Genomic DNA, 27,890 nt, shown 5'->3' with positions numbered 1-27,890 from the left:
ACTTCACACTAGACTAAATCCATTCAAAGGATTGCATTTCACATATAATTTGATTAAAAAAACATGCATGTAATATCAGACATAGCCATTCAGGAAACCCCCTTTTTTTAACCATTGCTACATTTCTTTAGTTTCTTATCCAAAATAATGGGTAATTCAAAAATAAGGCTTTATAACTCATCTAATAAAAGCAAATATGGCTTCCATATATTTATAATATGGTGAAGATACCAGTGGATTGTGTAAAAGTTGTATACGCTATTTTTTTTTATATGGCGACAATAGCCTTTGAGAAACTTTCATTGGTGCACAACTTGGTTTTCCTGTTTAAAAGGGTTACCACACTGCATTGCTGTACAACTTTCAAAATATCAAACTATAAATAAATAAAAAGACCTCCAACTCCAGTACTACACAGGTGTATACAACAAACATGTTATCGCCCAATAAGCAGCATTAGAATGCTTTTCATTCACCTACAGTTTCTTATCCTTTTCAGGCAATTCTTGACATATCCATGTCTATATATTTATTTGGCTCTAGATTGTATCCAAACTCAAATATTGTAGTAGATTGGGTGAGTGTCTGCCATGCCATCATTCAAAACAGTCAAAGATTTGATGAAGCTTTTAAGCTTGTCAGTAGAAGATGGTTAGGGACTTTTGAACTGACTCTTTGGAGTAGCCTAGTTCTGCAAATTGTTTTGTTTTTATTTTTATACTGTGTGTGAGAGTTGTTATCTAGACACAATGTGTCTCCTGTTCTTCTTTTATGCAAGCCTCCTTTTAGATAAGCGTGGTGTGGGATATTTGTATGCTTAGGCTCAAATCAACAGCACATCCCTTATGAAGCCCATAGGTGCTTACATGATGAAAAGCCTATAATAAAACTGTGAGCTGATAGCCCCTTTTCTGTTCATTAAGGACTGCTCAAAATTTCCACCGATGTTTATAGATATTTTTGGACATGGAGTTGTTCAACCTAGGGTAGAGTACTTGGAAAAAATATTTTGATAGATTATTTGCTAGTATCCAACTGCAAAATTTCAAATGACTAGCTTAGTATCTTTAGAAATAGGTCTGCCTATTTCTAAAGAGTGATCGACCGATTAGGCTCAGAACACCCTAATCCCTATATATTTATATATATATAATTACACAATCATTACTGCAAAGTTATCCGTATGTTTGATGTGCTATTTACTGCTGTATTTACTATTTGATTTTAAACCCTCTCAACAATCCACTGTGACTTGGCTCTTCTGGAAGGTTCTGCTGTCTGTGGATGGCCTGTATCTCAGCCATGGACATGCCAAGCCCCGTCCGGCTCCCGGTCCACCTCAACGGGACGGCCCACCTGGACAGCCAGGAGCCCACAGTAACCGCTGTGGCCCTCAGACTTCACCTCTACCACAGCGGGCCCCTGGGAGAGAGAGACGGCCCCCTCACCTTCCCACCCGGCCACTACCTGGCGGAGGAGCTCTGCATACAGGCAGCCAAGACATGTGGTGAGAGAAGCCTTCCAGATGTTCACAAGCCCTCCAGATGTGTGATAGACCAGATGTTCACTATACTCTGATAGACCAGATGTTCACTTTACTGTGATAGACCAGATGTTCACTTTACTGTGATAGACCAAATGTTCACGTTACTGTGATACACATAATTTGTCACGTTATAGACAAATTATATGACTGGACCAACAGACTTTTATTTAACCAAGTCGCACATGCATTTTGAAATGTTTTATTATAACTCTTTACATGCATGAAATTGAAACTAAAACTAACATTTATAAAAGTTAAATTAAAATAAATTAAATTAAATAATTTTCTTTTTTTCAATTGCAAACAATATTATGTGCAAAACCAAATCAAAGTAGCCAAAATGTACTTTGATTAAATGTATTCGTTTTCGCGGTTATTCATCCTCTTCTTCTCCTCCGGAAAAACACGACCGCATTGCATTGTGGTATACGGGAGTAACATGTAGGCTACATCGCATGTACACTCAAATTTTCAGTAGGGCCGAGATCGTTTATTGGCCTGTGGCATGTGCCACCGCGACCACTGACATACCATGGCATATGCCGTTCTGGAACGGTAACTGCCGTTCTGAAACGGTAACTGCCGTCGCGACCACTGACATACCATGGCATATGCCGTTCTGGAACGGTAACTGCCGTTCTGAAACGGTAACTGCCGTTCTGAAACGGTAACTACCGTTCTGAAACGGTAATGCCATGGCATATGCCTTTCTGGAACGGTAACTACCGTTCTGAAACGGTAACTGCCGTTCAGGTGGAACGGTAACTGCAGTTCCCAACAATGGTATGTGACACCAGCATAACTCCTCCGTATAATTTCAAGACAGGTATTGCCATAAATGTAAAGGTATATATATTTGGTATTTATTGACACAATATCACAACATAACGCCGTAAATAAAGGGATTTACACGTTTCTCTCGTCCGTGCTGTTGTTATGATATTTCCGATCTGTTTGTTGTTGCTTTTGTAATGACAGATGCTTTTGAAAACAGCCGGACTTGCTCCGGTGACGGTAGTTATAGCCTAGCCTTCTAGGTGGCCATAGAGCTATAGTCTATTGCTTTGTTCCAATATCCATACTATCCGCAGTCATTATACTTTATTTTAGTATGACTTCTTTTAGTAGGCCTACGTAGTGCGTTGCAATTAAGATCAGGGCGAAAGGAAGTGTAGTGAAAGGACCCGGATGGTATACTCAAACGGTCAAACCGATGAGTGTGGATTGATGTACACCTTTCGTGCTCCACGGCAGCGATCTAATAGCTACGTAGCTGAAGAGGCGGAGCCAGGCTGAGCCAACGTCGGCGCATTTTCTTTAATAGGTCCATGCATTTTCCACGTATCCTGCATTAATGGAGTCATTTTGTTGTTTTAATAGCTTTATAACTACTATGTGTAAAGAGTTCACCGTTCAAAGCGAGATGTTTATTGCGGTTGCGATCGTAGTTTCCGGTTAGTGCACCAGAGCCAGGTCCCTATAGGGGTGGCACTGTAGGCTATGGCTAGACAGTCATCCATTTTTCCACTCGTGTTTTATCAAGATGTTCTAGTAGCGTAGCCTATAATAAAGCCTATACTGTATGACTGCTTCAGCTCATAACTATTCAATAGGCCAAATATTAAGTTTTGCATTTGTTGTTATTGGTGTTTAACCAAATAATTTAAGCAGGCCTATAGGTTCCTATCATTTAACCCTGATCCAGTGTCATAAACCTTTCTATATCGACATGATCCAGTGGTATCATGGCATACAGGCCAAAAGTTTTTCCGCTGGCAAGCCAATTATGTTAATCGGAAGTTCCATTTCCTACTGGAACCACCGTTTTTCCGCTGGCATGCCACTCATGGAAAATGGTAATTACCAGTTTCTACTGGCACCTACCGTTTTTCCGCTGGCATGCCACTCATGGAAAATGGTAATTACCAGTTTCTACTGGCACCTACCGTTTTTATAAGAATGATTGAGTAGCTGTGAATCATGAGTGGTATGTGTGTATGAACGGGCAAATAACACAGGAAATGAATATCTACTGGCAAACGGTAGGTGCCAGTAGAAACTGGTAATTACCATTTTCCATGAGTGGCATGCTATCGGAAAAACGGTAGGTGCCAGTAGAAACTGGTAATTACCATTTTCCATGAGTGGCATGCCAGCGGAAAAACGGTAGGTGCCAGTAGAAACTGGTAATTACCATTTTCCATGAGTGGCATGCCAGCGGAAAAACGGTAGGTGCCAGTAGAAACTGGTAATTACCATTTTCCATGAGTGGCATGCCAGCGGAAAAACGGTGGTTCCAGTAGGAAATGGAACTTCCGATTAACATAATTGGCTTGCCAGCGGAAAAACTTTTGGCCTGTATGCCATGATACCACTGGATCATGTCGATATAGAAAGGTTTATGACACTGGATCAGGGTTAAATGATAGGAACCTATAGGCCTGCTTAAATTATTTGGTTAAACACCAATAACAACAAATGCAAAACTTAATATTTGGCCTATTGAATAGTTATGAGCTGAAGCAGTCATACAGTATAGGCTTTATTATAGGCTACGCTACTAGAACATCTTGATAAAACACGAGTGGAAAAATGGATGACTGTCTAGCCATAGCCTACAGTGCCACCCCTATAGGGACCTGGCTCTGGTGCACTAACCGGAAACTACGATCGCAACCGCAATAAACATCTCGCTTTGAACGGTGAACTCTTTACACATAGTAGTTATAAAGCTATTAAAACAACAAAATGACTCCATTAATGCAGGATACGTGGAAAATGCATGGACCTATTAAAGAAAATGCGCCGACGTTGGCTCAGCCTGGCTCCGCCTCTTCAGCTACGTAGCTATTAGATCGCTGCCGTGGAGCACGAAAGGTGTACATCAATCCACACTCATCGGTTTGACCGTTTGAGTATACCATCCGGGTCCTTTCACTACACTTCCTTTCGCCCTGATCTTAATTGCAACGCACTACGTAGGCCTACTAAAAGAAGTCATACTAAAATAAAGTATAATGACTGCGGATAGTATGGATATTGGAACAAAGCAATAGACTATAGCTCTATGGCCACCTAGAAGGCTAGGCTATAACTACCGTCACCGGAGCAAGTCCGGCTGTTTTCAAAAGCATCTGTCATTACAAAAGCAACAACAAACAGATCGGAAATATCATAACAACAGCACGGACGAGAGAAACGTGTAAATCCCTTTATTTACGGCGTTATGTTGTGATATTGTGTCAATAAATACCAAATATATATACCTTTACATTTATGGCAATACCTGTCTTGAAATTATACGGAGGAGTTATGCTGGTGTCACATACCATTGTTGGGAACTGCAGTTACCGTTCCACCTGAACGGCAGTTACCGTTTCAGAACGGTAGTTACCGTTCCAGAAAGGCATATGCCATGGCATTACCGTTTCAGAACGGCAGTTACCGTTTCAGAACGGCAGTTACCGTTCCAGAACGGCATATGCCATGGTATGTCAGTGGTCGCGACGGCAGTTACCGTTTCAGAACGGCAGTTACCGTTTCAGAACGGCAGTTACCGTTCCAGAACGGCATATGCCATGGTATGTCAGTGGTCGCGGTGGCACATGCCACAGGCCATTAAACGATCTCGGCGTCTCTCCAAATTTTGGGTATTTTAAGTGCACTATATAGTGCATGAAATTAACCACTGAGAATTCGAACACCACTACAAAATGGCGAGCACCCTATATAGTACACTATATCCGTGATAGGGAACGATTTCGAACACAGCTTATGGCTGCTTTCGATGCTTCCCCTGCTTCCCCTCCTCTTCTATTCCTTCTCCTTCTTTAGGTTCTGGCATGCTAGATGTAGCAAAGGCGCATTACTGCCCCCACAGGCGACAAATAGAAGTTTGGATAAATCACAAATCTCGCGAGACAGATCTTTAACGCAACGGGTAATATCGTCGAGTTTAATCTCGCGAGATCTCGTTAGGGCTGGGCGATATGGCCTAAAATAAAAATCCCCGATTTTTTCATAAAAAATCAGATTTCCGATTTAAATCGATTTACATAAAAAAGCATTATGGCAGGCCCTGCCATTGTAAACAGTGTAACCTAACATAAAATGTAAAATATATAAAATATAAAATAAAATATTTCTGTAAACATAAAATATTTCTAATGATAAGAGGACTTCTGATAAAGTGCCAACATAACATTCAAACTTTCAACACTGGTCATAAATATACAGTGTTTTGCAAACGGTAATAATTACCTTAAGAAAGGGAATAGTAACGGGAGAAGAATGAGGAAAAACACACGCACGCAGCTCTTTCCTTCACTCGTCTGTATTGAATGAGGAAGAGGAGTGCGATCCCCCTACTGGAGCCCCGAGGCATTACCAAAAGATCGACGAATTACCAACAGATCGACGAATTATTAAACCACACAGATATATTTCAAATGAATTATGTTTACCTCAAAATAGATACACATATATACATATATGAATAAATTGTGGTATACAACTTGTCAAACTCGCCGCCATATTTGTGTATCACTTTGGTAAATGCGCGCTCTGTGCGGGGGGAGGGCTGAGCCCATTCCAAACTACGGGAGCTGAGAGGGAAGCGTTTGCGGATGTTGAAGAGAAAACCGATTTTCATTTGAACAAGTCGACGTGAGCTACACACTCAAATTAATCGATAAAATCGGTTTATCGCCCAGCCCTAGATCTCGTGGCACGAGATCTCGTCACACCCCTACTAATACATGATGGATACTTTATTTTTACAAATTGCACTCAAATGATAGCTCTGATCGTGCTATAGATCTTGCCTACAGGACTTTCTAATACATCAATTGCATTTGGCTTACATTGTCTATTAACCATGGGTAAGATAAACCTTTTTTTCCCTGCTTTACTTCGCTTGGATGCAGACATTGTGTGCTTAAGGACACGAGAGCGCATGAATCACAACAAGCAGGAATTATGCCCAAACTCACAGTAAAATTACACTCCCAGCTGGGGAAATGATAATGATTACCTCTGTCGGTACTCGTTTGTGCATTTTCGCTGTTCTGCAAAACAGAGTGGTGGTTAACTTCTTCTATAAGCTGAAACGCTTCATTCACATGTAGACATCTCCATTTTTTATCAGTCTAACCCTTCTAGATTGTCGTTATCGAAGAGGGTTGTGTCATGGTCTGAATCTGCATAATCAGACATTGCGGAAAGCTGTGTCTCCCCTAGAGACTAGACACTGTTTGATTTCCAAAGATGCATTATAGTAATTACGGTTTAGGATATTAGCCTCTATTGTAGTTTATTAGGCTAATAAAAGGTTATATTTTATGTCCAATTGAATGTCGATGCTGACATGAATGGAGGCGCAATGTCTCCATATGCCGAAAAGTCAATTTGTTTGTGGAAGCGGTCAGTCGTTTAGCAGAGGCACTGTCCCACTCCTTAAGCTGTGGGAAATACTTCATTGTACTGTGATAGAAACCAGATGTTCATTGTGCTGTGATAGATCCAGGTGTTCCCTATACTTTGATAGAGACCAGATGTTCACCATACTGTGATAGAAACAAGATGTTCACTATACTGTGCTATACCAGATGTTCACCATACTGTGATAGAAACCAGATGTTCACTATACTGTGATAGAGACCAGATGTTCACTTACTGTGCTATACCAGATGTTCTCTATACTGTGATATAGACCAGATGTTCTCTATACTGTGATAGAGACCAGATGTTCACTATATACTGTGCTATACCAGATTTTCATTATACTGTGATAGATCAGATGTTCATTATAATGAGATAGACCAGATGTTCATTATACTGTGATAGACCAGATGTTCATTATGCTGTGATAGAGACCTGATGTTCTCATGATACTGTGATAGAGACCAGATGTTCACTATACTGTGATAGACCACATGTTCATTGTACTGTGATAGAGGACCAGATGTTCACTATTCTGTGATAGAGACCACATGTTCACTATACTGGATAGCAGACCACTAGTGATGCATTGATTGCCCGGCCCCCGATCAGTGTCGGCCTATGTAAGCACTTAACACACGTGATTAACCTTCTGATCCACTTAAAAAAGTGACTCAAAAAATACTCTCCTTATTAGGTTTATAAAGGGCGTAACCAAAGCGTTGCAACAGTCTTGACTTGGAAACATCCTCCTTGGCATGGTTTTCAGTCAAAGTTTTTTGGTTGTGCAAAAATAAAAAACTTTCAGATTTCCAAGTAGTGACATAGGCCGCCTAGCCTGGCTCCGCCCGCCTAAGTACTTCCGCTCAATTTTAATTTCCCTTCAGTACTAGGTCTGGACCTGCTGTATGTAATTTGGTTTTCTGGTGCCGCCACAGTGGCCGCCAATCAGCGAACAGAGGGCGTGTCTGAGAACAATGACGATAAAGTCGTACGCCAGTTTGAGTTGTTGTTGTAGGTCGGTAGTTGATTTACAATGTGCAATTTTTCCCTGATAAATTAAATTCGACGAACAAAACCTGCAGCTGTCATTGACGGACATTTTCGTGCAGACGCGCAAGGTGTTTGGTTTGTGTACAGCCTGCGCGTGATTCCCGGCGCATGACATACGTCACAACCAAACGTTAGCGATTGGTTATGGCAGATCCAGAGTGGCACTGGGCAGATCCAATCATTTTAAACTTCAACAGACACCCGCCTTCAAGTGAGTTAACGTTTGTCAATTGATTAGGTCCAGACTCTCTGTACAAATGAAATGAAATGAAGTGAAGTACGAGAGTCTGGTAGAACCAGGCTATAGGCCGCCTATATTTAGCTATGAAACTGTATGCGCTTCCTAAATTGTTTAATATTCCACTTGCGTTTGGCTGGACTGGCCAAACTAAGGCTTTTGTGTTCTATTTTGGATATATATAAGATAAGTTAAAAAGATTGGGGAGGGAAGTATATGTCTCCTGTCACAGCAGAAGGTATTTTTTTCATCCTTCTAATCATCATTTGAATGCGTAATATTTCCCTTAAAAATGTATAAGCTATTACGACTTGAATATTTATGACACCTGCAGCCTTAAGTGAAAGCCCCATCATCATAATAAATTATATAAGTCTACGCCCCATCACAGCAGGCAATAAGTAGGAATCTTGGACATCACCAATGCAGTTTACATTTGTTGAACAGTTAATACATTCAGTTAATACAGTTAATACACGATTTTTGTACTATTTTGTTCCAAGAATGCAAATAAATATGAACTGCAAAGCCTATAGGCTAGAAAATTATAAAATAATGTAAAAAGTTGTATTATATTGCTATAAAATTATCTAGAATATATTCCATTAGTAATACGTTTTATGCAGGGTCTGTGAGGTCACACTGGGTTTATAAACCTGGATGCAGTTTAAAAGGAATTTATGAAAATGTTTTACCTATATTTCTGTGTAAATAGAAAATCAGTGATAGCTATCGCATCGGCTGATGACACGTAAAACAAATCACGATCTGAAATAATCTGATCGATGCATCTCTAGCAGTAGTGAGCAGTTGTGTTTTGGGTAGAGAGGTTTGTGGGTCATAAAGAAGTTTACAGTAAAATCATATCATTGCAACTGGAATATTGTCTCTTTTGTCGCTGGTTTTTAAGGGTCCCTCGCCGAAAATTGGATCTTAGTTTGTTTACCAAATACACACTTGACTGGAAGGTGTGAAGTGCCACAGTTCACCTCTGGAGGGCTGAGCTGTTCCTGTTACGCCTGCTGGACAGGCTCTCCCTCTGGTTCCCTGTCTGTCAACCTTTATTTAGTCTTGCCCTGTATAAGCAGGTAAAACAGGCGTTGTTTAGGTTCCCACAGGTCCATTACCATGGGCCACAACGATGTGATGATGACATTAAACAAGCCAAGAACAATTTATATTTGGGTTCTACTTCATTGGCCTTTCCTTCACCTATTATGTGAAAGGACTCGGAGTGACTCCAGGGCAAGGCCTCTTGTGTTGACATTTAATTTGACTATGGAATTAAAGGTTTAAGTAAAATCAAAAGGTACCAAAGAAACACTGCATTATAAGTTAGACCAAAGTGTGTAACTTAATCACCCATTGCAAAACCATCATTAGACTGTCACTAGATAAACACAAGTGTTGCACTGCATGGCTTTCGGCTTACCCTAAAGTTAACCCACATTTTTTTCTTGTTTGGACGAACCCACCGTGACGGTGTAGCCAGATGGCAGCGTGTTTGTGCAGTACCACTGTAACTCAGCTGTCATCGTGTTGTCTCCATGCCTTCCAGGTGTGTCCCCGCTGTACTCCAGCCTCTTCGGCCTCTTCTGCGAGCAGGAGGCCTTGTGGTTCCCACCCAGTCACGTCTTCCAGCTGGACGGAGCGGCCTCAAAGGACATATCGTTTAAGATAAGGTAGCCCACGTTTACCGCGGCGCGCCTTATCTGTGGCACGTTGCTCATCTCTGTCGGTGCTGTCCGGATGATTCCGAACCATTTGTCATTATGTCATAGTTATGTTCCTCACACATGCAACACTTTTGGCACCAGAAACATAACCATGAAGATGCCTTCATATCAGGGTGTCTAATGTTTCATTCTACGAAGGATTCTTCCGACCGCCGTTGCAACCATTAATTCATTAATGGGTTGAAGCTAGTCTTTGCGCCTGTAGTTCGATGCTTGTTCACAAGTTATATTCCATAAACGCATGACCTAAAGTGGCGAATGCTGAAACTGTTCCACCGTGACATGTCTGTTGTATATGGGCTTCAGTGACGCTTGTTGTGTTGTTGTTCTGCAGGTTCTACTTTCCCAACTGGTACTGTGGTGGTGGGTCGCGGGCCTATCGCTACGGACTCTCAAAGGGGTCTGAGAGCGCTGTGCTGGATGACTCGGTCATGGCGTACCTCTTCTCTCAGGTAAAACCCAAACAGACCCAGGCGTCCATGGTGAATGACATGCTGGAGTGTGATTGGATATGCTAATCGACTCACGGCTGGGGAACATGTGCGCTGTTTTGGCTCTTCAGCACAGACCCTGTAGGCCGCTAAGCACACATCGTGTCTTAAATGTACCTAATGAATTAGGCTGTATCTGGGTGCCACATTGTCCTTGTGTCACCGAGTCCTCCCTCTGCATTGGTGAAACCGTTGCCCATGGACAGCGATACGGGCCCTTATTTGGAAAAGGCTATCTAATGATAAGCAGCTCAGCAGATTTTGCCTGTTTGTTTTTTGACCCAAAGGTGAGATGGTGAAATGGTCGGATCAGTCTTTTTAAAGGGAATGCATAGGAAGGAACTAATGCGTAACCTCTTTATCAAAACAACTAAAAACATCCCTGCATGTGTCAAACGTGGCCTACTGGAGTCTACTCCTACATGAGCCTTAGACATATTCAATCCTATTAAATAAATACTATATTAGACAAAACAAAATAGTACCAAAAAATATTGTAGGATTCTCATAGGCTCATGCATACGTATGCATATAAAATTTATCAAATATGCAACTACTACTGTGAGCACGATTCTAAGCTCTCAGCCAGGAGGGCTGGAGGTGGCCCTGGGCTTTTGTCTAGCCTGGTCGGGCTCATTCTAAGGACGGATGACCCCGGGCATTAGCCTGGAGTCTTAAGGCTTAGGAAGATGCCCTCCCGTTGAACTGCGGACACAGAGCAAATAGGCTCTGTATGCTCAGGCTTTTGCTCTTTCTTTGCTGCCATTAAGCCATTTAATCTACTGGCTCCTTCCCTACCTCCCCCTCCCTCCCTCCTTCCTTCCCTCCCTCCCTCCTCCTTCCCTCCTCCCTCCTTTCATCGTCCTTCCTCATCCCGCTTCCTCCATCTCCCTCCTCCATCCTCCCTTCTCCACTTCATCCTGCTCACAGTTTTCTTTGGACCTCTTTGTTTTTTGGTCACTCTCCTTCCAGCACCATGTTTTGATTTTGTTGTTGTTCTCTATTGGAGATTACGTTATCCTTGTTGTGCTTCCTCTCTCAATCTGTCTTTCTCCTAACTTTTGCTTTCTGTCCTGTTCTATAATCCCCCTGTCTTACCTCTCCGCTTGCTACAACCCCATCTCGGGCCACAGCTAGTGGCGATTTGGGGAGTCGATTGTTATGAATAAGAAAGGATTGTCCTAAAACAGAGACCTGCACTCTCATCGATTCATCTGGCTCTTCCCTAATTAACCAGATGCCCTCACTCTCGGATTCAGGCACTTGCAATAACATTGAACAATAACGAAATTATTCTCAATGCAACTCTTCGCCAATTATTTGTATTTTTAACTCTAATCTAAAGTAAAGAAAATGAGAAGTAAAACGTTTAATCTTGACCTATGCAAGGATTTACACTGAAAGTACACAACATAAGAAACTTAATAAATTATTAAAACATTAAATCGCAAATCGCAGTATTGGTCAAAATAATCGCAATTCGATTATTGTCACAAATCGTTCAGCCCAAATAGTGATGAGACAATAATAATTCAGCGGATCGGGCTCGTCATCTGGAGAGCATTTAGGCCACTGTGAAAAATGAAATAAAATCTTCATAAATCTAATCAATAATGTGTTTGGGTGCTTGCAGTGGAAAAGTGATTTTGTCAGCGGTGTGGTGCCGGTGTCCTGCTCCCACGAGGCTCAGGAAGAATGTCTAGGCCTGGCCGTGCTGGACATGATGAGGACCTCCAAGGAGAGACACCTGTCGCCACTCGACATATATCACACGTTAAGGTATTAAAGCCCCAGCATGTAGCCATCAGGCCCTCTGCTCAACATCCATGCTGTCGCTCTGCACGATGTCATTTTTTAAGCGTTCTTTTTAAAACAGCCCATTACCCAATGTTAATTTCCAAAAAATGTACCGCTATTGACATCCTAATCCAGCCGCCCTTGTTAATAGAAATATTTCTCAACACATTGCTGTCACATCAGAAGTCATGGTGGGGATCCATATCCTTCCTTTTTAAAACTTTAGCTGCTTATTTCAGTCAAGAGGTTGTTTACAGTGTTAATAAAAAGGTGGTTTGGGTAAGGGCTTGCTTTTTGATGCTTTTGCGTGCTGGGTTGATGTAACACTCCCTGCTCTTTGCCTACCCCCCCCCCCCCCCCCCAAACAGCTACAAGTCCTTCCTGCCCAAGAACATGAGGTCTCAGATCCAGGGCTGCAACTTTGTGACGCGCAAGCGCATCCGCTTCCGCTTCAAGCGTTTCATCCAGCAGTTCAGCCAGTGCAGGGCCTCGGCACGCGACCTCAAGCTCAAGTACCTGATCAGCCTGGAGAGCCTGGAGGCGGCCTTCTACACGGAGACCTTCCAACTGCAGGAGCCCTCCGGAGCTGGCCTCACCATCCTGGTGGCGGCCGACAGCGGCATCCGCTGGTGCCGGGAGAAGAGCAAGGACACGGAGCAGGTGGGTGCTGTGTAGCGCTGCTGCTGGAGGAGAGAGAGAGAGAGAGAGAGAGAGAGAGAGAGAGAGAGAGAGAGAGAGAGAGAGAGAGAGAGAGAGAGAGAGAGAGAGCGAGCGCGCGCAGGTCGGTACTCTGTAGTGCTGGAGGGGAGGGAGAGAGGGGGCAGAAAGGAGCAGAGCCTGTGGTGGAGCTAAGATAACACTGTGTGTGCAGAACGTTATTGACAGGCAAGATTGATTTCCTGAACCAATCAGGGAATCCTTTCAGTTATGCCGTTCAGTTATGCTCACGGAACGGCCAAATCTGGTGATGATGTTATTTTTTGCCTTTTTCTGCAATCCGGCTTTCGTATTAATTCCAATTCTTTTCTTCACACGCTCTTGAACAGCCCTACTGCCGCAGCACAACCTGAATGTACCGACCACCTTTCGTTTCCAATAAGAGCACCTCACGGGCGCCGCCATACAGCGTGTATACACTTAGTGTAACACCACTAAGTGGACGCATCGACGCAGCTGCTGGCCATTTAATAGGGTGTGCTGCGCGCCGCTAAGCATTTCGTTTTTACAATTACAGGAGCCAATCCTGTGACCCAAAAGTAGTGTGCACAAGACGAATTGTGGACAAGCCGCGTCGTGTTAGGTTCAGTCACTGAGACAGCTATTGCTCCGCATTAACGTAATTCCTTTAAATCGCCCCGAGTCTCAATAAAGGTAAGCTGCAATTAAGCATAAAAGTACAGCCCGTTTCATTGATCTCGGTTATAGGATAATAACCAGCCTTTATTGCACAGGAGAGCGCACTTATCTCCCCTTCTTCGTGTTTCATTTTGTTGTGCCTATAAGGCTAGTCCTATACTTGTCGTGTATTTGAATCTATTTAAGTGTCTATAACGTCATAAGACCAGGCTACTCCCTGCTATTTCCTTCTGCTTTATGTGAAACAAACCGCAATGGAAGAGGAGCGAGGGTAACTTCCAAAGGATGTCTCTAAATGGCATAACCAAAGTGTTGCATGGCAAAACAATTGCAGCTGTAGCACTTGAATGCCAACATAGTTCAATGTGGAATAGAAGGTCCTGTAGCTGGACCTCCTGGTTGAGCTTGTAAGTGAAGAATTGAAACTATATACACGCCCTCTCTGAGCTGGTTATTTATGTTGTTTCCTTAAAATATCCATAAGGAATGAAAAGTACATTGTACCGTTGATTGAACAGCTTCATGGGCTTGTCAAACTGAATGACATTTGTGAGATTTAAAAAAAGCATGTGTGTAGCAGTGCGAACCGCAGCAGTGGGTCTTTAAGGGTGCACTCACACTAGGCCATCTGGCCGTGGCCGTTGGCCGTTTTCACACCTAACCGTGCTCAACTGGCCCCATTGTACTCTGGCCTGCACTCACACTAGGCCATCTGGCCGTGGCCGTTGGCCGTCGCTACTGTGGCCTAGCCACAGTAGCGACGCAGCTGCTGGCCATTTAATAGGGTGTGCTGCGCGCCGCTAAGCATTTCGTTTTTACAATTACAGGAGCCAATCCTGTGACCCAAAAGTAGTGTGCACAAGACGAATTGTGGACAAGCCGCGTCGTGTTAGGTTCAGTCACTGAGACAGCTAATGCTCCGCATTAACGTAATTCCTTTAAATCGCCCCGAGTCTCAATAAAGGTAAGCTGCAATTAAGCATAAAAGTACAGCCCGTTTCATTGATCTCGGTTATAGGATAATAACCAGCCTTTATTGCACAGGAGAGCGCGCTTATCTCCCCTTCTTCGTGTTTCATTTTGTTGTGCCTATAAGGCTAGTCCTATACTTGTCGTGTATTTGAATCTATTTAAGTGTCTATAACGTCATAAGACCAGGCTACTCCCTGCTATTTCCTTCTGCTTTATGTGAAACAAACCGCAATGGAAGAGGAGCGAGGGTAACTTCCAAAGGATGTCTCTAAATGGCATAACCAAAGTGTTGCATGGCAAAACCATTGCAGCTGTAGCACTTGAATGCCAACATAGTTCAATGTGGAATAGAAGGTCCTGTAGCTGGACCTCCTGGTTGAGCTTGTAAGTGAAGAATTGAAACTATATACACGCCCTCTCTGAGCTGGTTATTTATGTTGTTTCCTTAAAATATCCATAAGGAATGAAAAGTACATTGTACCGTTGATTGAACAGCTGCATGGGCTTGTCAAACTGAATGACATTTGTGAGATTTAAAAAAAGCATGTGTGTAGCAGCGCGAACCGCAGCAGTGGGTCTTTAAGGGTGCACTCACACTAGGCCATCTGGCCGTGGCCGTTGGCCGTTTTCACACCTAACCGTGCTCAACTGGCCCCATTGTACTCTGGCCTGCACTCACACTAGGCCATCTGGCCGTGGCCGTTGGCCGTCGCTACTGTGGCCTAGCCATGGTAGGCTCTTGTACATACGTCATCACGTCGTAACACGTCATCACCAAGCGTCCGCTGCATGGACCATAATAAAGTCTGCCGCCAGTCAGAGTTTTAACAACACAGAGAACACAGTTCACACTTTGCTGAGTCTGTTGCTTATTTGGAGCCGTTCTCAGATAGAGCCCACTCTCACTGCTGGTTCTTTCGAGTACTTTTTCGACTTCTCTATGGGACCAACGTGAACCAACAGTTGAATCGCTTGACGCCATGTTTACCGTTTAATGGGAAAGAAGGCTCGTCGCCTTTATTATGTTCATGGTCGACGCATGGACGATACGTCATCCAGCTCAGGTTGCGTAGCCGTGCGTGTGCGCGTGTCGGCTCATTAGCATCTGTACCGTGGCGGCCCGTACCGTAGCAGCACACCTCTCCCAAGTGGCCAAGTTGGCCTGGCCTGGCCAGACTGGCCACACTCATACTGGCAGATTTGAGCACGGTTAGGTGTGAAAATGGCCACGGCCAGATGGCCTAGTGTGAGTGCACCCTAAATCATCTAGGCTCCAGGTTCTTTCTAATCATCATTTTAATATCCATGGGTTGTGATTGATGATTTGTAATTTGATTGATAAACGCTTGACCTGTGTGGGTCCCTGGATTTTTTCAGTCTGTTGTTGTGTGCTGTTAAGAGGTTTGGCCACGTTGTGTTTTTGTTCTTACTTAGGCTATTTGGTCGTCTCCCATCAATTGGGTTACTTGCGGCTATTTCATTGGAAGGTAATGACACAACGTGACTAAACGTAAAGTCAATTAAACTTAATGCATTAACTCGTCCGTGAACATGATTTCTGCCTGAGTCACACTGGATAACTTTTTAACTGGGGGGTGAAGGCCACAATTTTCGTGTTCCCACGCTACTTCACGCTGCATCAAACAACGTCTTTGTTATGTTTTGTTTAAGCGACTCTTAGTGGCAGAAATACATATTATACCTTTAATCATCTTTGTTTTCTTCCTCTATCCTCCCTGAATAATTTTGATCAGCAACAGAATTGGATGACATGCCTGTGTGTTTTGACCAGATAGCTAACTCTCAAAATAAATGTCAAAACACATTTAGGTAAAGGAAGATGCATTAGTGAAGCATCTAAATGTACAATACTCGTGAGCTATTTGTGAGTAAGAATACCTGTTGTGGTTTACTGCACCTGCGCCTCTGTATGAGACCATTTAGGTTTAGACCTCTGCTCAGCTAATTTCTGACCAATTAGGGCAGCCCCTCCCTTATTGGTTAGATTAATCAATTTTTCTGATAAATAACCAGTAAGGGAAGTGCGCTCAATTCTCAAAGGGAGTACCTTAAAGGGGACCTATTATGCTTTTCGACTTTTATGACCTATAAACGTTGGCGCTTTCAGCCTTCTCTGTCAACGCTCCGTTTCGTCCTTCTCCGCCCCCTCGCCCCCCTCCTGCCAACCCAACTCCGTTGTGATTGGTTACCTTCCTTGGAGCGCGCGCGCGGGCAGATTTGACCAGGCATATGGGGGCGTGGCAGGAGTACGTCTACGTTGATGTTTCCCGGAAACGTGAACAAGTGAATCGCAATCATTGTCCCGAGTGTTTAGCGCTCTGCACAGCCACCCCAGACTGTCAGCAGGGAATACGTTGAAATGCATGTACGTCATTATTTGACACTTTAGTATGGTTAAACATGACTATCAATCATTATAACAACGTTTATAGGTCATAACAGTCGAAAAAGCCTAATAGGTCCCCTTTAAGCAGCTTTAATCAGGCTTTAATGGGCCTATATTTCAGCGTTTTGACCAGTTAGTTTAGAAGGTCTGAATTTGTTCGTTATCAGCATCAGCAGGATCAGTATTAAACACTCTTAAGTCTTATAATACCATATACCATACCAGTGCATGCATTCTTAGCATGAGTAGCCCCTATGGTAATTTAAACCCTAACCTGAGCGATTTGAATGCCATGTCCTATCATTGGAGCTACACAGGACCCCTGTATTAGATAATCGTTATTATCAAAGCAGATTCTATCCATTATCATCAAAGTTATTCTATTGCCATATGCAAGCCCGAGATATGTTTTTGTCTTCTGAATTGATGCGGCCTGTATTGTTTCCCAGCAGGAGATGCAGATCCTTTGTGACTTCCCAGACGTGACTGACATCAGCATCAAACTGGCCATTAAAGAAGGAGGCGGGGAGAACCGCGTGGTCACCATCAATAAGAACGACGGGAAGAGCCGGGTAAGAGAAAGAGACACACACGCACACTGCTGGTGTTCAGTGGCGGGCCGTACTATTAGGCAAACCAGGCATTTGCCTGGAGCCCCGGGCCCCATAGAAGGTTTTTTGGGGCCCCATAGAAGGTTTTTGGGGCCCCCAAAATGCCCCAATGCATATATTTTGTTCCCATATTTATTATTTTTATAAAAATCTCTTCACAATAGTAGCATCAGGATTTCAAATTACTTATGTTTTGACGATCTTTCCGTGTGCACCCCCTTCAGTCTGCACTACAAGGACTATTCCATGTTGCGCGCATCACGCTCATCACGCGTATGCAGAAATTATGTCAAATTCAAAACAGTAAGCGGTAAGAGAGAGAGAGAGAAATCGAGTGAGACATAAATCGAGTGAAACATGAAGCGATCGTACGAAAGCGGGTCGCATAAAAAGAAGAAGAAAGACCAAAGGCAGGACTTTCTTTCAAAGCTGCCAAAGCTATCCAGCTTTTTTCAGCCACCGCAGTGGCAGCGGGACCGTCGGCGGATCAAGAGCAGCCGTCAACGTCGTTTGCTGTCACGTTACTGCTCCTTTCATTCCAAGTGGCTCTGGCTCAGCCAGCAGCGATGCTAATGACGTGTGTCAACAAACTGACGGAGATGATGCACAACTGGTAGTGAATATTTCTCACTCTTCTTCTTCCACTTCGGTTATTGAAATTGATGACAATAACGATAACAATGACTGCGAGACACATATTCCTGTGGATGACCCAGCACTCTGGCCCAAGCTGCTGTGTCTTGGGCAGGTGCACACATATTCTTGTGGATGACCCAGCACTCTGGCCCAAGGGCCGCAGATTCACAAAAGCATACTATTGCATAGTAATGAAAAATGGTGAGAGGGTGAACAGGTCTTGGTTAGGCTACAGTGAAAGTGCAGACCGTATTTTTTGCTTTTGTTGTTGCCTTTTTGGAAAACAAAATCAACTGAGTGAGGAAGGATTTAAAGACTGGAATAACCTTGCAATGCATCTAATCAACCATGAAAGGTCTGAAGAGCACAGGAAAAATACTGATAGCTGGAATAGTTTCCAGTAGTGGTTTCCAGTAGGTCACAGCAGATAGCTGCTGTGAGCTACTGGAAACCCTCAGGTAAATGATGACATAAGGTTAACAGTCAGTGTAATGTGTCAACATAACTAATCTTATTGTTTTGTATGTTATTCTCAATTTGTAAATAGATAATTAACATTTGCATGCAAGAAGGATAATGACTTTTGTTCATCCCTTGTATGGAGTATCTCATTATGCGATATAAGGTACATTAGACCGGTAGATGCAGGGGCCCCCAAATGACTGTTCGCCTGGAGCCCCCAAAGGGCTAAGTTCGCCACTGCTGGTGTTCAAACTGAGTCGTGAGGGGTCAGGAGGTAGATCGGTTGGTCAATATGCACTTCCCCGACCAAAGTCTCAGTGGTCTGACAAGCGCTGTGCTGTGTTCCAATATCCATACTATCTGTACTTACTAGCCTTAGTTTGAGTACGTAGGGCGATCCAATTCAGATTGGGCGAAAATAAGTGTACTGAAAGGACCCGGATGGTGTACTCAAAACGGTCAAATCGCGATGTGTGGATCGATGTACACTTTTCGTACTCAACAGCAGCCATCTTAGCTACGTAGCGGTAGAGGGCGGAGCCAGGCTGAGCCAAAGTCGGCGCATTTTCCACATAGCCTGAATTAAGTCATTTTGTAGTTTTTATAGCTTTTTATAGCGGCTAGGCGTAAAGAGTTCACTGTTCAAAGCGGGATGTTATTGCCGTGGAGGAGCCCCGGCGGCAGTCGTGATCGTAATTTCCGGGTAGTGCACCACAGAGTATTCGATTTGGAAAAACACTGACATCTGAAAATTAGCGCACTTAGTGAGTGCGGATAGTGTACTACGTTTAAGTGTACTCATGGAAGTATGGATATTGGAACACAGCACTGGTGATGATACTTTAGGAGAAAAGGAGAAAAGCGCTGCTTAGTCCATTAATATCAGGGGCTTGAGGGACATATGCAATGTATTACATTTTGACTATAATATTGTGTTTGGAAATAACATTGATGATGAATATTAAATCATATTCTGTTATTTATTTTTAACAAAAGAGCCATTTTCACAACTTCTTACTACTAAATGAGCCTGCTAGGCCTCATTGCTGAACAGTTACTCGGTTCCAAACTAATTTACATCATGTCAAGGAGTTTTCGGTAAACTTTGCCCGCAGCAGTTTTTCCATCATAGCTCAACAACCAGCATGGAATATCCTCTAAAAATGGTTGGCATAAGTTTGTTTTGTTTTTTTGCTCCGTCAACTTCGAATTTTATAACTTTTGTGTGACTTTGTGTTTGTCTATGTTTCTGGGCTTTACTTGCACAGTTTTCTTTGTATTATTGTTGCAAAAAACCTCTGGAGTCATGGAGGCTGCTCAAGCCAACGACTATCTTCGATTCAGTCGAAGATAGTCAAGGAGAGGACTCGTATAGTTATTACAAGGGGATGAGGGGATGGCAGGTGGTAGATGGGGATTCCTCATGCTTGTGGTTTCTCCCCGTCTCAGGACCTGGAGTTCCCTAACCTGGCGGAAGCCCTGTCCTTCGTGTCCCTCATCGACGGCTACTGCCGGCTTACCACAGACGCACACCACTACCTCTGCAGGGAGGTGGCGCCCCCTAGGCTCATGGAGGCCATCCACTCCCACTGCCATGGCCCCATCTCGTAAGTCTGCAGTGGGACGTGGACTATCCCTCCTCGTTGCTCTGGCACACACACCCATGCATATTTCATCAGAACAGGATATTTATTCAATTAGTTTAAATGTGCTGTAGGTAAGGTGTTAAGGTTATTATTTGAGTGTCAGAAACGCAACAGAAATCCGTAGGTTATATGAGTGAGTATATCTGCTTTTTTTGTCGTAAGGACTGGCTGTGGAAAATGCCTACGGAAGCGATGTCTGTGGAAGAGATGCAGATACAGCTTCACGCTACCAGCGTCTGTCTCATGGTGTGGAATGAGAGCTTGTGAAGGGACTATTGTGCAAGCAAGCAGGCGCGTAGCAAGCACGCCTGCGTGCTTGCGCAATAGCATACTGCCTGAGAAGGCATTATCGCTGTCAAATCTTTCCCTGGGAAAAGTAACGTTGCGCCAAATTGAAAAAGGAACTTTGTTTCGTTAAAGTATTTTCAGTAGTTGCGAAAAAACGTTAATTTTTACATGAAAAAGTAGTTACGTTACTGTATGACGCGTTATTTACTCTGTAACGCGTTACACACAACACGTCTACCGTTCACACCGGTCTCACGGTAACGGCGAAATCCATACTGTAGCGCAAATTCTGTGTACTTTCTATACCGTTCACACCGTACACCCCTAGGGCCCTATTTTAACGGTCTGAAACGCAAGTGGGAAGCGCAAAGCGCAAGTAGCTTTGTGGGCGGTTCTACGGCGCTATCGCTATTTTACAGGCGGATAAATGACACTTGCGTCGCGGCGCAAGTGTCAAAAGGGTTGGTCTGAAGCAGCCTAGTTACCCGTAGGTGTGGTTTGGGCGTAACGTCCAACAAACCAATGAGTGTGCCAGCTCCCATCCCCTTTAAGAGCCATGAGCGCATTTGAATCGGACGAGTTGATATTTTGACAGCGCGTCTGCAGTCTCCGATGAGACAGATGCACATGAATTTCAAACTGCAAATGGCTCAGTTTATTGCCAAATAATATGGCCTAATTCACACATGGAATAAGGGGTTTTCTTCCACAACTGAGTCCTCAAATAAATTTCGGCAAAGAAAACGTATATGATATAACATATGATATGCGGTAACTGTGGTTCTTTTTAATGATATACGCAATACATTATAAACATTGTTTCTTATCAGTATTGTATGCTATCCTAATATGCATGTGTCCCCGCGGTAATAGACATTGCCATTGATTGTATTATGCGTTACGTGTTTAGTTTGTGTGTGTTTAAACAGAGCACACACGCGTGCCCGCATTCATTCATTCTTTTTAACACTCACTCGCGGTAAAACAATGTTTTTCACGATCAAATACTCATCAATCCTAAAAGTTATGGGCATGTAGGCCTACACAATGTCTCTGTCAAGAAAATATGTGTTTTGCTGTACGGTGTTTGCAGATGCATTGATTTAAAAGTACAACTTATTACCGCTGCATCAGCTGTTCTTTCCCAAATAATTTACCAAGAATGTGCGGCTAGGTAGATGGGAGAAGCAAAGTGTATGCGCGAGGTGCTCAAGCAATCCGTATGCATCGCATGCGCATGTATGCATGCGCCCTTAAAATAGCATCTGAACAACGCGCCACTGACTTTAAACCAGGTATTTCCTGGTCAGTAGCGCAATGGTATTCAGAAACGGCAAAATACTGTTTGCGCCAGAACACGCCTCCTCCTTCCGCCGAACCGCCCCTTGGGGCGCATGATCAATCCCTAATTTACCGGCGAGTGGCGGTGGTGGGAAAAGAACGCTCTGCGCCAGTTGTAAACTAGCAACGACACATGCGCCAGTGACTAAGTCACTTGCGCCGGATGCAAGATAGGGCCCCTAGTGTCACATTGAGCGATAGAGCAGTCCTGGGAGGGCAGGTTTTAGGGCAAGTCTATTGTCAAAATCCTGTTCTCTTATGCTTTTCTACTACCTCTCTTGACTTTAAAATTCTTCCTACATTACCTTTCATAAAGATATTGTAAATTATGTTGCCACTTGAAGGCAACAATAGTATCATGTTCCCGTGACTGAATTGCTTTTTGCTTTATATTGTGAATGCAGCGGCGAACCGTGAGCACCACAGCCGGGCCTTCACCTCAGCCCTAATTGCTGAGAAAATAAATCATCGCGGAAAAAAAAGACACAGTACGCTGAATTGAAAGCGTTTAACAACTGCAATCCTTTAATTAACGATGACAAGGATGTAGCCTAAACAAATAGACCATAACATAAATATCATTCTCCGCAACAAGAAACATACTCTAATGAAAAATCTGGAGAAAAAAAGGCTGGAAATGTATTTCTTGCATTTAACCTGTAGGAGTCTGTATGCGGGTTTTGCACCGCCCAGGTATTATAAGGCCAGGTGTGTGTTTGTCAGACACTGAATGTCAAGGGAAGAGGCGGAGGTCAGTTTTCAAACCGACCGTCGCTTGTAGGTGTGCCGCAGAATCTAGATGTCGGTGGGCTGACTTTGTCAGATTTGTAAGGCTGACAAATCCGCCGCTGACCCAAGTGGATGACTTCTCAGTTGTAAAAAGTAGACAACTGCAGCGGTACAGCCAGCAGTGCAGAAAACAGTTTGTTTTCTTACAGCCTGTTATCCATGGATATCTCCGATAATTTTCGGTTTTGAAATGCCTTTCCACTGTCTTAACCTTTTCTTTTAATTCCAGTTCTGGAGTTGGTCTTCCGTTTTTTATTAATTTAAGTTTTCTCTGGAAGGCCGCCTTGAAAAAGGCGATGGTATCAAGCTAGACACAACGTTGCTCTCGTATTCCGCCATGATCGCTCTCACCACTCTGCCCCGCCCGCTGTTCAGACTTCACGAAGGCCTACGATCTTTTGTTTTTGTCCCGCCCACTGAAAATCAAACCGTGATTGGTCAATTTTACCATCACTCTCCAAACCAAAACACATAGCTTGGCCTTCCTCGAGATTCGTGAAGTCCTAACCAATTAGGCCCTGTCCACACGAAGCCGATTTCATGGCGAAACCGCAAAGGTCTTGTACGGTTCGGCCTTCCGTCCACACGAAGCCGGCGAATCCGCTGACCGAAACCGCAAACTTCTGAAACCACCCTCGGAGGTGGTTTCAAATCTACCCGGTTTCGTTTTGGATTCGTGTGGACGCCTGAAACCGACTGAAACCGTAAACCATGACGTCATCGCCCCACCCCTCGACCCTCTAGCCAATGACTGTTAAGCCCGCGGAGTCTCAGAACTCACAACAACAAGGATTTCTGTAGCAGAAGCAGCGCCCCTTATGGGCCTGGAATGTGTACTACAGCGTTTCTACAGATCTACCCGGTTTCGCTTGGCTTCGTCTTTACGGAGATACTGCGAAACCGGATAGATCGAAACCGTAACGGTTTCGCCTGTTTCGGCTTCGTGTGGACGGGGCCTTAATGAGCCAGCTAACCGGGCTTCGATAGAGACCGACTATTCTGATTGGATAACATGTTTCAGGACAGTAACCCTTTCATTGCTGATGTGATCTTGACAGTAAACTTAACTTTAGAACATAGTAAACATAAATTTTATTTAATGTATTGTATTAAATTATATTAGTTAGATTTTTTATATACATATATATACGGTACATATATTATTTAAAGGCACACTGTATAATATTTAAGTCATTTATTACTTCAAATCAACGTATTCATTCATAAGTCCTCATTGTTATAAATGTATCTCTGCCAAAAATCTCACTTATCCTCCTGAGCGAAGAATAATTAATATGTAGTTACATAGGACTGGTAAGCTTCATGGAGGCTTCCATGTTCTTCCGGTCTATGAACTGCCGAGAGGGACAAAAAGCACTACGTGGTACAGGAAATGCAAACGCGTTTTCACTCTGAGCCAGCGTGAATGATGACTGAAATAATTCACTATCTTGCTCGAGGAGTAATTACTCATACATCATTAGCTTACACTAATGATTCAATGCATTTTGAAATTAGTTTGAAATACCGAACCTCATCATCACTCGAATGACTCGATGACGTAGTATTGGATGTCATGACACAGCTTCTTGGCACATACTGCCCACCATAGTTTTTGAACAAGCGCGCACTATTAATTTGAATGCAATATACAATTGTACCACTAGATGGGAGTAATTTTTACACGGTGTCCCTTTAATACGCATATTTTTTGGTTCAACATTTTTTATGGCCTTCTCTGAAGGCGTAGAAGGCCCCGAGGGTTCCCCTCTGTGTGAATGTAAATAATTTGTTGTAACAACAGTACTGAAAGCCTTGTTTAGTGCAGTAATATTCTGGCCTTGTTCTTCTGTTTCAGGATGGATTTCGCCATTAACAGGCTGCACAAGGCAGGAAACAAGAGCGGATTGTATATTTTGCGACATAGCCCCAAGGATTTCGACAAGTATTACCTTACCTTTCCTGTAGTGGTGTGTAATTATTACTATTTTAATCTATTTCAATTACTTTATAGTTTAAAGAACATTCAATAATTGTCTAGTCTGTTGTGTAAGTCATGTGTTAATATCATGCTGGGCGTCTGTCTGCCTATTTGTCTGTCTGCCTGTCTGTCTGCGGGCCAGATGAACGACGTGGTGGAGTACAAGCACTGCCAGATCAGCCGGTCGTGCGGCGGGGAGTTCAACCTGAACGGCACCAAGAGGACCTTCATGGGTCTGCAGGAGCTGCTGGCCTGCTACCACAAGGAGACGGTGCGCTCCGACGGGGTCGTGTTCCACTTCAACCGGGGCTGCCCGCCCAAAGCCAAAGGTACGCGCCCCGGCCCGGGGAGGGGCGAGGGGTTCAGAGGGACGGCCCCGGCCCAGTGAGGGGGGAGGGGGAGAGGGTGGAGAGGGGTTCAGAGGGATGGCCCCGGCCCGGTGAGGGGGCCAGGGGGAGGGGAGAGGGGTTCAGAGGGATGGCCCCCATGTTATTTTGCTATCTCTGAGATTTTTGCAAAGTAAAAAACGCATGAAACAAAATGGAAAAAACCCTAAGAACTGAATTATTATGAGTAGTAGTAGTAGCAGTACATTATTTCTGAGGCTTCCTGTTCAAATAAATAATTTAGATATTATTATTGTTACATATTTTTATGATAGAAAATGCACATATTGTTCGATTTACTGCAAGACTTTTAAATTGGTTCCTCTCTTGAGTTGAGCTTTCATAAAAAATAAATAATCATGCACCCCAATGCTGAGTCATTCAGTGTTATCAAATCAGCAACTTCTGGACTCTGACAGATGTTGTCGTTGTTGTTGTTGACAGAGAAGTCGTGCCTGCTGGTGTGCAGGAGAGACAAAGGTCTGGACGTGGCCGCCTCCCCGTCGCTCCACAGACACAACATCAGCCAGATGGTGTTCCACAAGATCAAGAAGGAGGACCTGCAGTTTGTAAGGCCTCGTCTCTGGGCTTCATTGCACTTTAGAAACCCTAGCTCTCATCATTCGCCCCTGTAGGTCCTGGTGTGGTCGGACGCTCCGACATGCTGGCATTCCTGCTCTTTATACATTCTTTACCTTTTTAAAGCGATAAATAAAATATATCACTGACGTTACTGTCATCTACTCCTCGGTGGATCCCAGTAATGTACGATAATATGCATCCATAATTGAAAACTGAATCCTATGTATATATATATATAACAAAGACAAAAGGTGACTCAAGATTTGGCTTTTGCCATCTGAGCCAAGAAGAGCCTCAGTTGTGTCTGCCTGGAGGCCGTTGTGTTAGCTACGCTGCTGCGGTTGCCCCCTGGCTCTGAAAGAGGCCTTCTAAACCCACTGGGACCCCGGGCCCTCTTGTCATGTCACACTACATGAAATATACAGTCACGCTTCAGCTTCTGCTTGTTGCAGAAATGTCCACCCTCAGGAGCTTTGGATACACATGTGATACAAGCACAGCCATGCTATTATTGAGCAGCTGACGTTTTGCATTTAGAAAGAAACTCCTGTTGGAGATCACTGTTTTCGGTAGCCGGTGTTGACCTTTTGCGATACTGAATGGGGAGAATATTCCAGTCACATTTTTGATTTGATTCATTTATTTCTGTGTGGATGTCTTTTCATTGATGCCATCGCGGCTCCATAGTCCTCTCCTCTGCTTTAGCTTCCGTCTGTGGAGGCCTTGCATTAATCCCAGCCCCTGTCGGCCTGTGTCCCCCAGATGGAGAGTCTGGGCCAGGGAACCTTCACCAAGATCTTCAAAGGCGTCCGCAAGGAGCTGGGCGACTACGGCCTCCTGCACCAGACGGAGGTGGTCATGAAGGTCCTGGACCACGCCCACAGGGCATACTCCGAGGTAGAGGCACCCACCTCGCGTCTTTCAGGGCCCACTGAGTGTTCATACCATAATAGGAATCTTGACCGCTCGTTGGTCCCATGGCCATGTTGAATTTGTGTTTCCACTAGGGATGAGTCGGTCGCGACCGATTCGTTCACAACGAACGAATCCTGAACGTGAAGGACAAGAACTGGTTCCCCAAAACAAGAAGAACTGGTTCTTTGATTCTTTTTATTAACATAAAACAAAAATATGGTCACGTAAATAAAATATACAAACGAACAGAGCTTCGTCTCCCCACGACCTATATCGATTATATCGATTGAGTCTACAACGTTCTCAAAGATTCAGCCAATGAGAGGTAGCAATGGTGTTGCCATGGCACCTGGGTAAACAAATGACAAGGTGGTACCGTCGAATTTGCGCGCTTTCTCTGTCTGACGTATCGTGGGTCATACCATTCGACGTGGGGCCACTCATATATCCCCCTACATTTCCGAAAATAGACTTGACCTCCATCTGTTTATTGGATAAACTAATTTCCCAATCCCAGGAGTCTTTGCTCCATTCTACGTCAATTCAAGAACAAACAAAGATATTAAACTGCAGTTCGTATTTTTTATTTATGACCATGAAAGTTCTGTAATGCCTGAATAATGAAGAATTAAATGTAAAGTAAAATAAAATTATAAATATAAAACCATGAATGAAATATAGAGAGTAAGCAAGTGGTATAAATATTGGTGGGACGTTTGGTTATATTATATAGTATATCTTGTCGATTTTCACGCGGGGTAGAGCCCAGAAGTCGCTTAAATGATGGTCAGGGACGTCTCGCGGGTAGGGGGGCAGAGCCGTTTTAACTTGATCAGTCCTGATTTAAAGCAGATGTTCACTTTAAAATGGCAATAAAGCACCACTATTGATGAAAGCCCTTCCAGGACATTGGAACCCATCGGGACGTCTGTGTGCGTCTGTGTTCTGCTACGTTGCTTGTGTCCAGTCTTTTGGTTGGATGGAATTTCAGCGCCTAGAAATCTTTTGGTGTGCTGTACTCCCTCAGAAATGTTACAATTATCCCTGAACCAAAATATATATTTTGGGGTGTTTCCAAGCAAATCTGCAATCGTTCGCAAAGCATTACAAATAATTGTATTCTGTAATTCTGATGAACACTACCCAAAATAACCACCTGCATCATGACTACTTTCTGATAATCCTGTGAACTAAGACATCGAATTACTACAAATGAAA

The 27,890-nt window shown here is 43.6% G+C and overlaps 1 protein-coding gene and 1 long non-coding RNA gene across 3 annotated transcripts in view; one reads left to right on the top strand and one right to left on the bottom strand.

Moving 5' to 3' along the window:
- Positions 1-27,890, bottom strand: part of LOC132467942 (uncharacterized) — a 696,489-nt gene that overhangs the window by 643,652 nt on the left and 24,947 nt on the right. The window lies entirely within an intron of this gene.
- jak2b (Janus kinase 2b) overlaps positions 1-27,890 on the top strand; it is a 41,438-nt gene that overhangs the window by 1,327 nt on the left and 12,221 nt on the right. The window contains exons 2-12 of one of the 2 annotated variants that reach the window (XM_060065478.1): positions 1,269-1,507; positions 9,835-9,958; positions 10,347-10,464; positions 12,137-12,282; positions 12,669-12,960; positions 17,488-17,607; positions 20,194-20,351; positions 24,667-24,778; positions 24,932-25,118; positions 25,620-25,744; positions 26,520-26,654. In XM_060065478.1, the coding sequence (XP_059921461.1) occupies positions 1,285-1,507; positions 9,835-9,958; positions 10,347-10,464; positions 12,137-12,282; positions 12,669-12,960; positions 17,488-17,607; positions 20,194-20,351; positions 24,667-24,778; positions 24,932-25,118; positions 25,620-25,744; positions 26,520-26,654 (1,740 nt within the window). In that variant the 5' untranslated portion in view covers positions 1,269-1,284. Of the gene's footprint in view, positions 1-1,268; positions 1,508-9,834; positions 9,959-10,346; positions 10,465-12,136; positions 12,283-12,668; positions 12,961-17,484; positions 17,608-20,193; positions 20,352-24,666; positions 24,779-24,931; positions 25,119-25,619; positions 25,745-26,519; positions 26,655-27,890 lie in introns of both variants that reach the window. The other variant, XM_060065477.1, reaches the window with a different exon arrangement.

Source organism: Gadus macrocephalus, chromosome 11 (assembly GCF_031168955.1).
Source record: "Gadus macrocephalus chromosome 11, ASM3116895v1".
Lineage (NCBI taxonomy): Eukaryota > Metazoa > Chordata > Actinopteri > Gadiformes > Gadidae > Gadus > Gadus macrocephalus.
The sequence above is the reverse complement of the archived record's forward strand: the minus strand, read 5'-3'. Positions and strand labels throughout refer to the sequence as shown.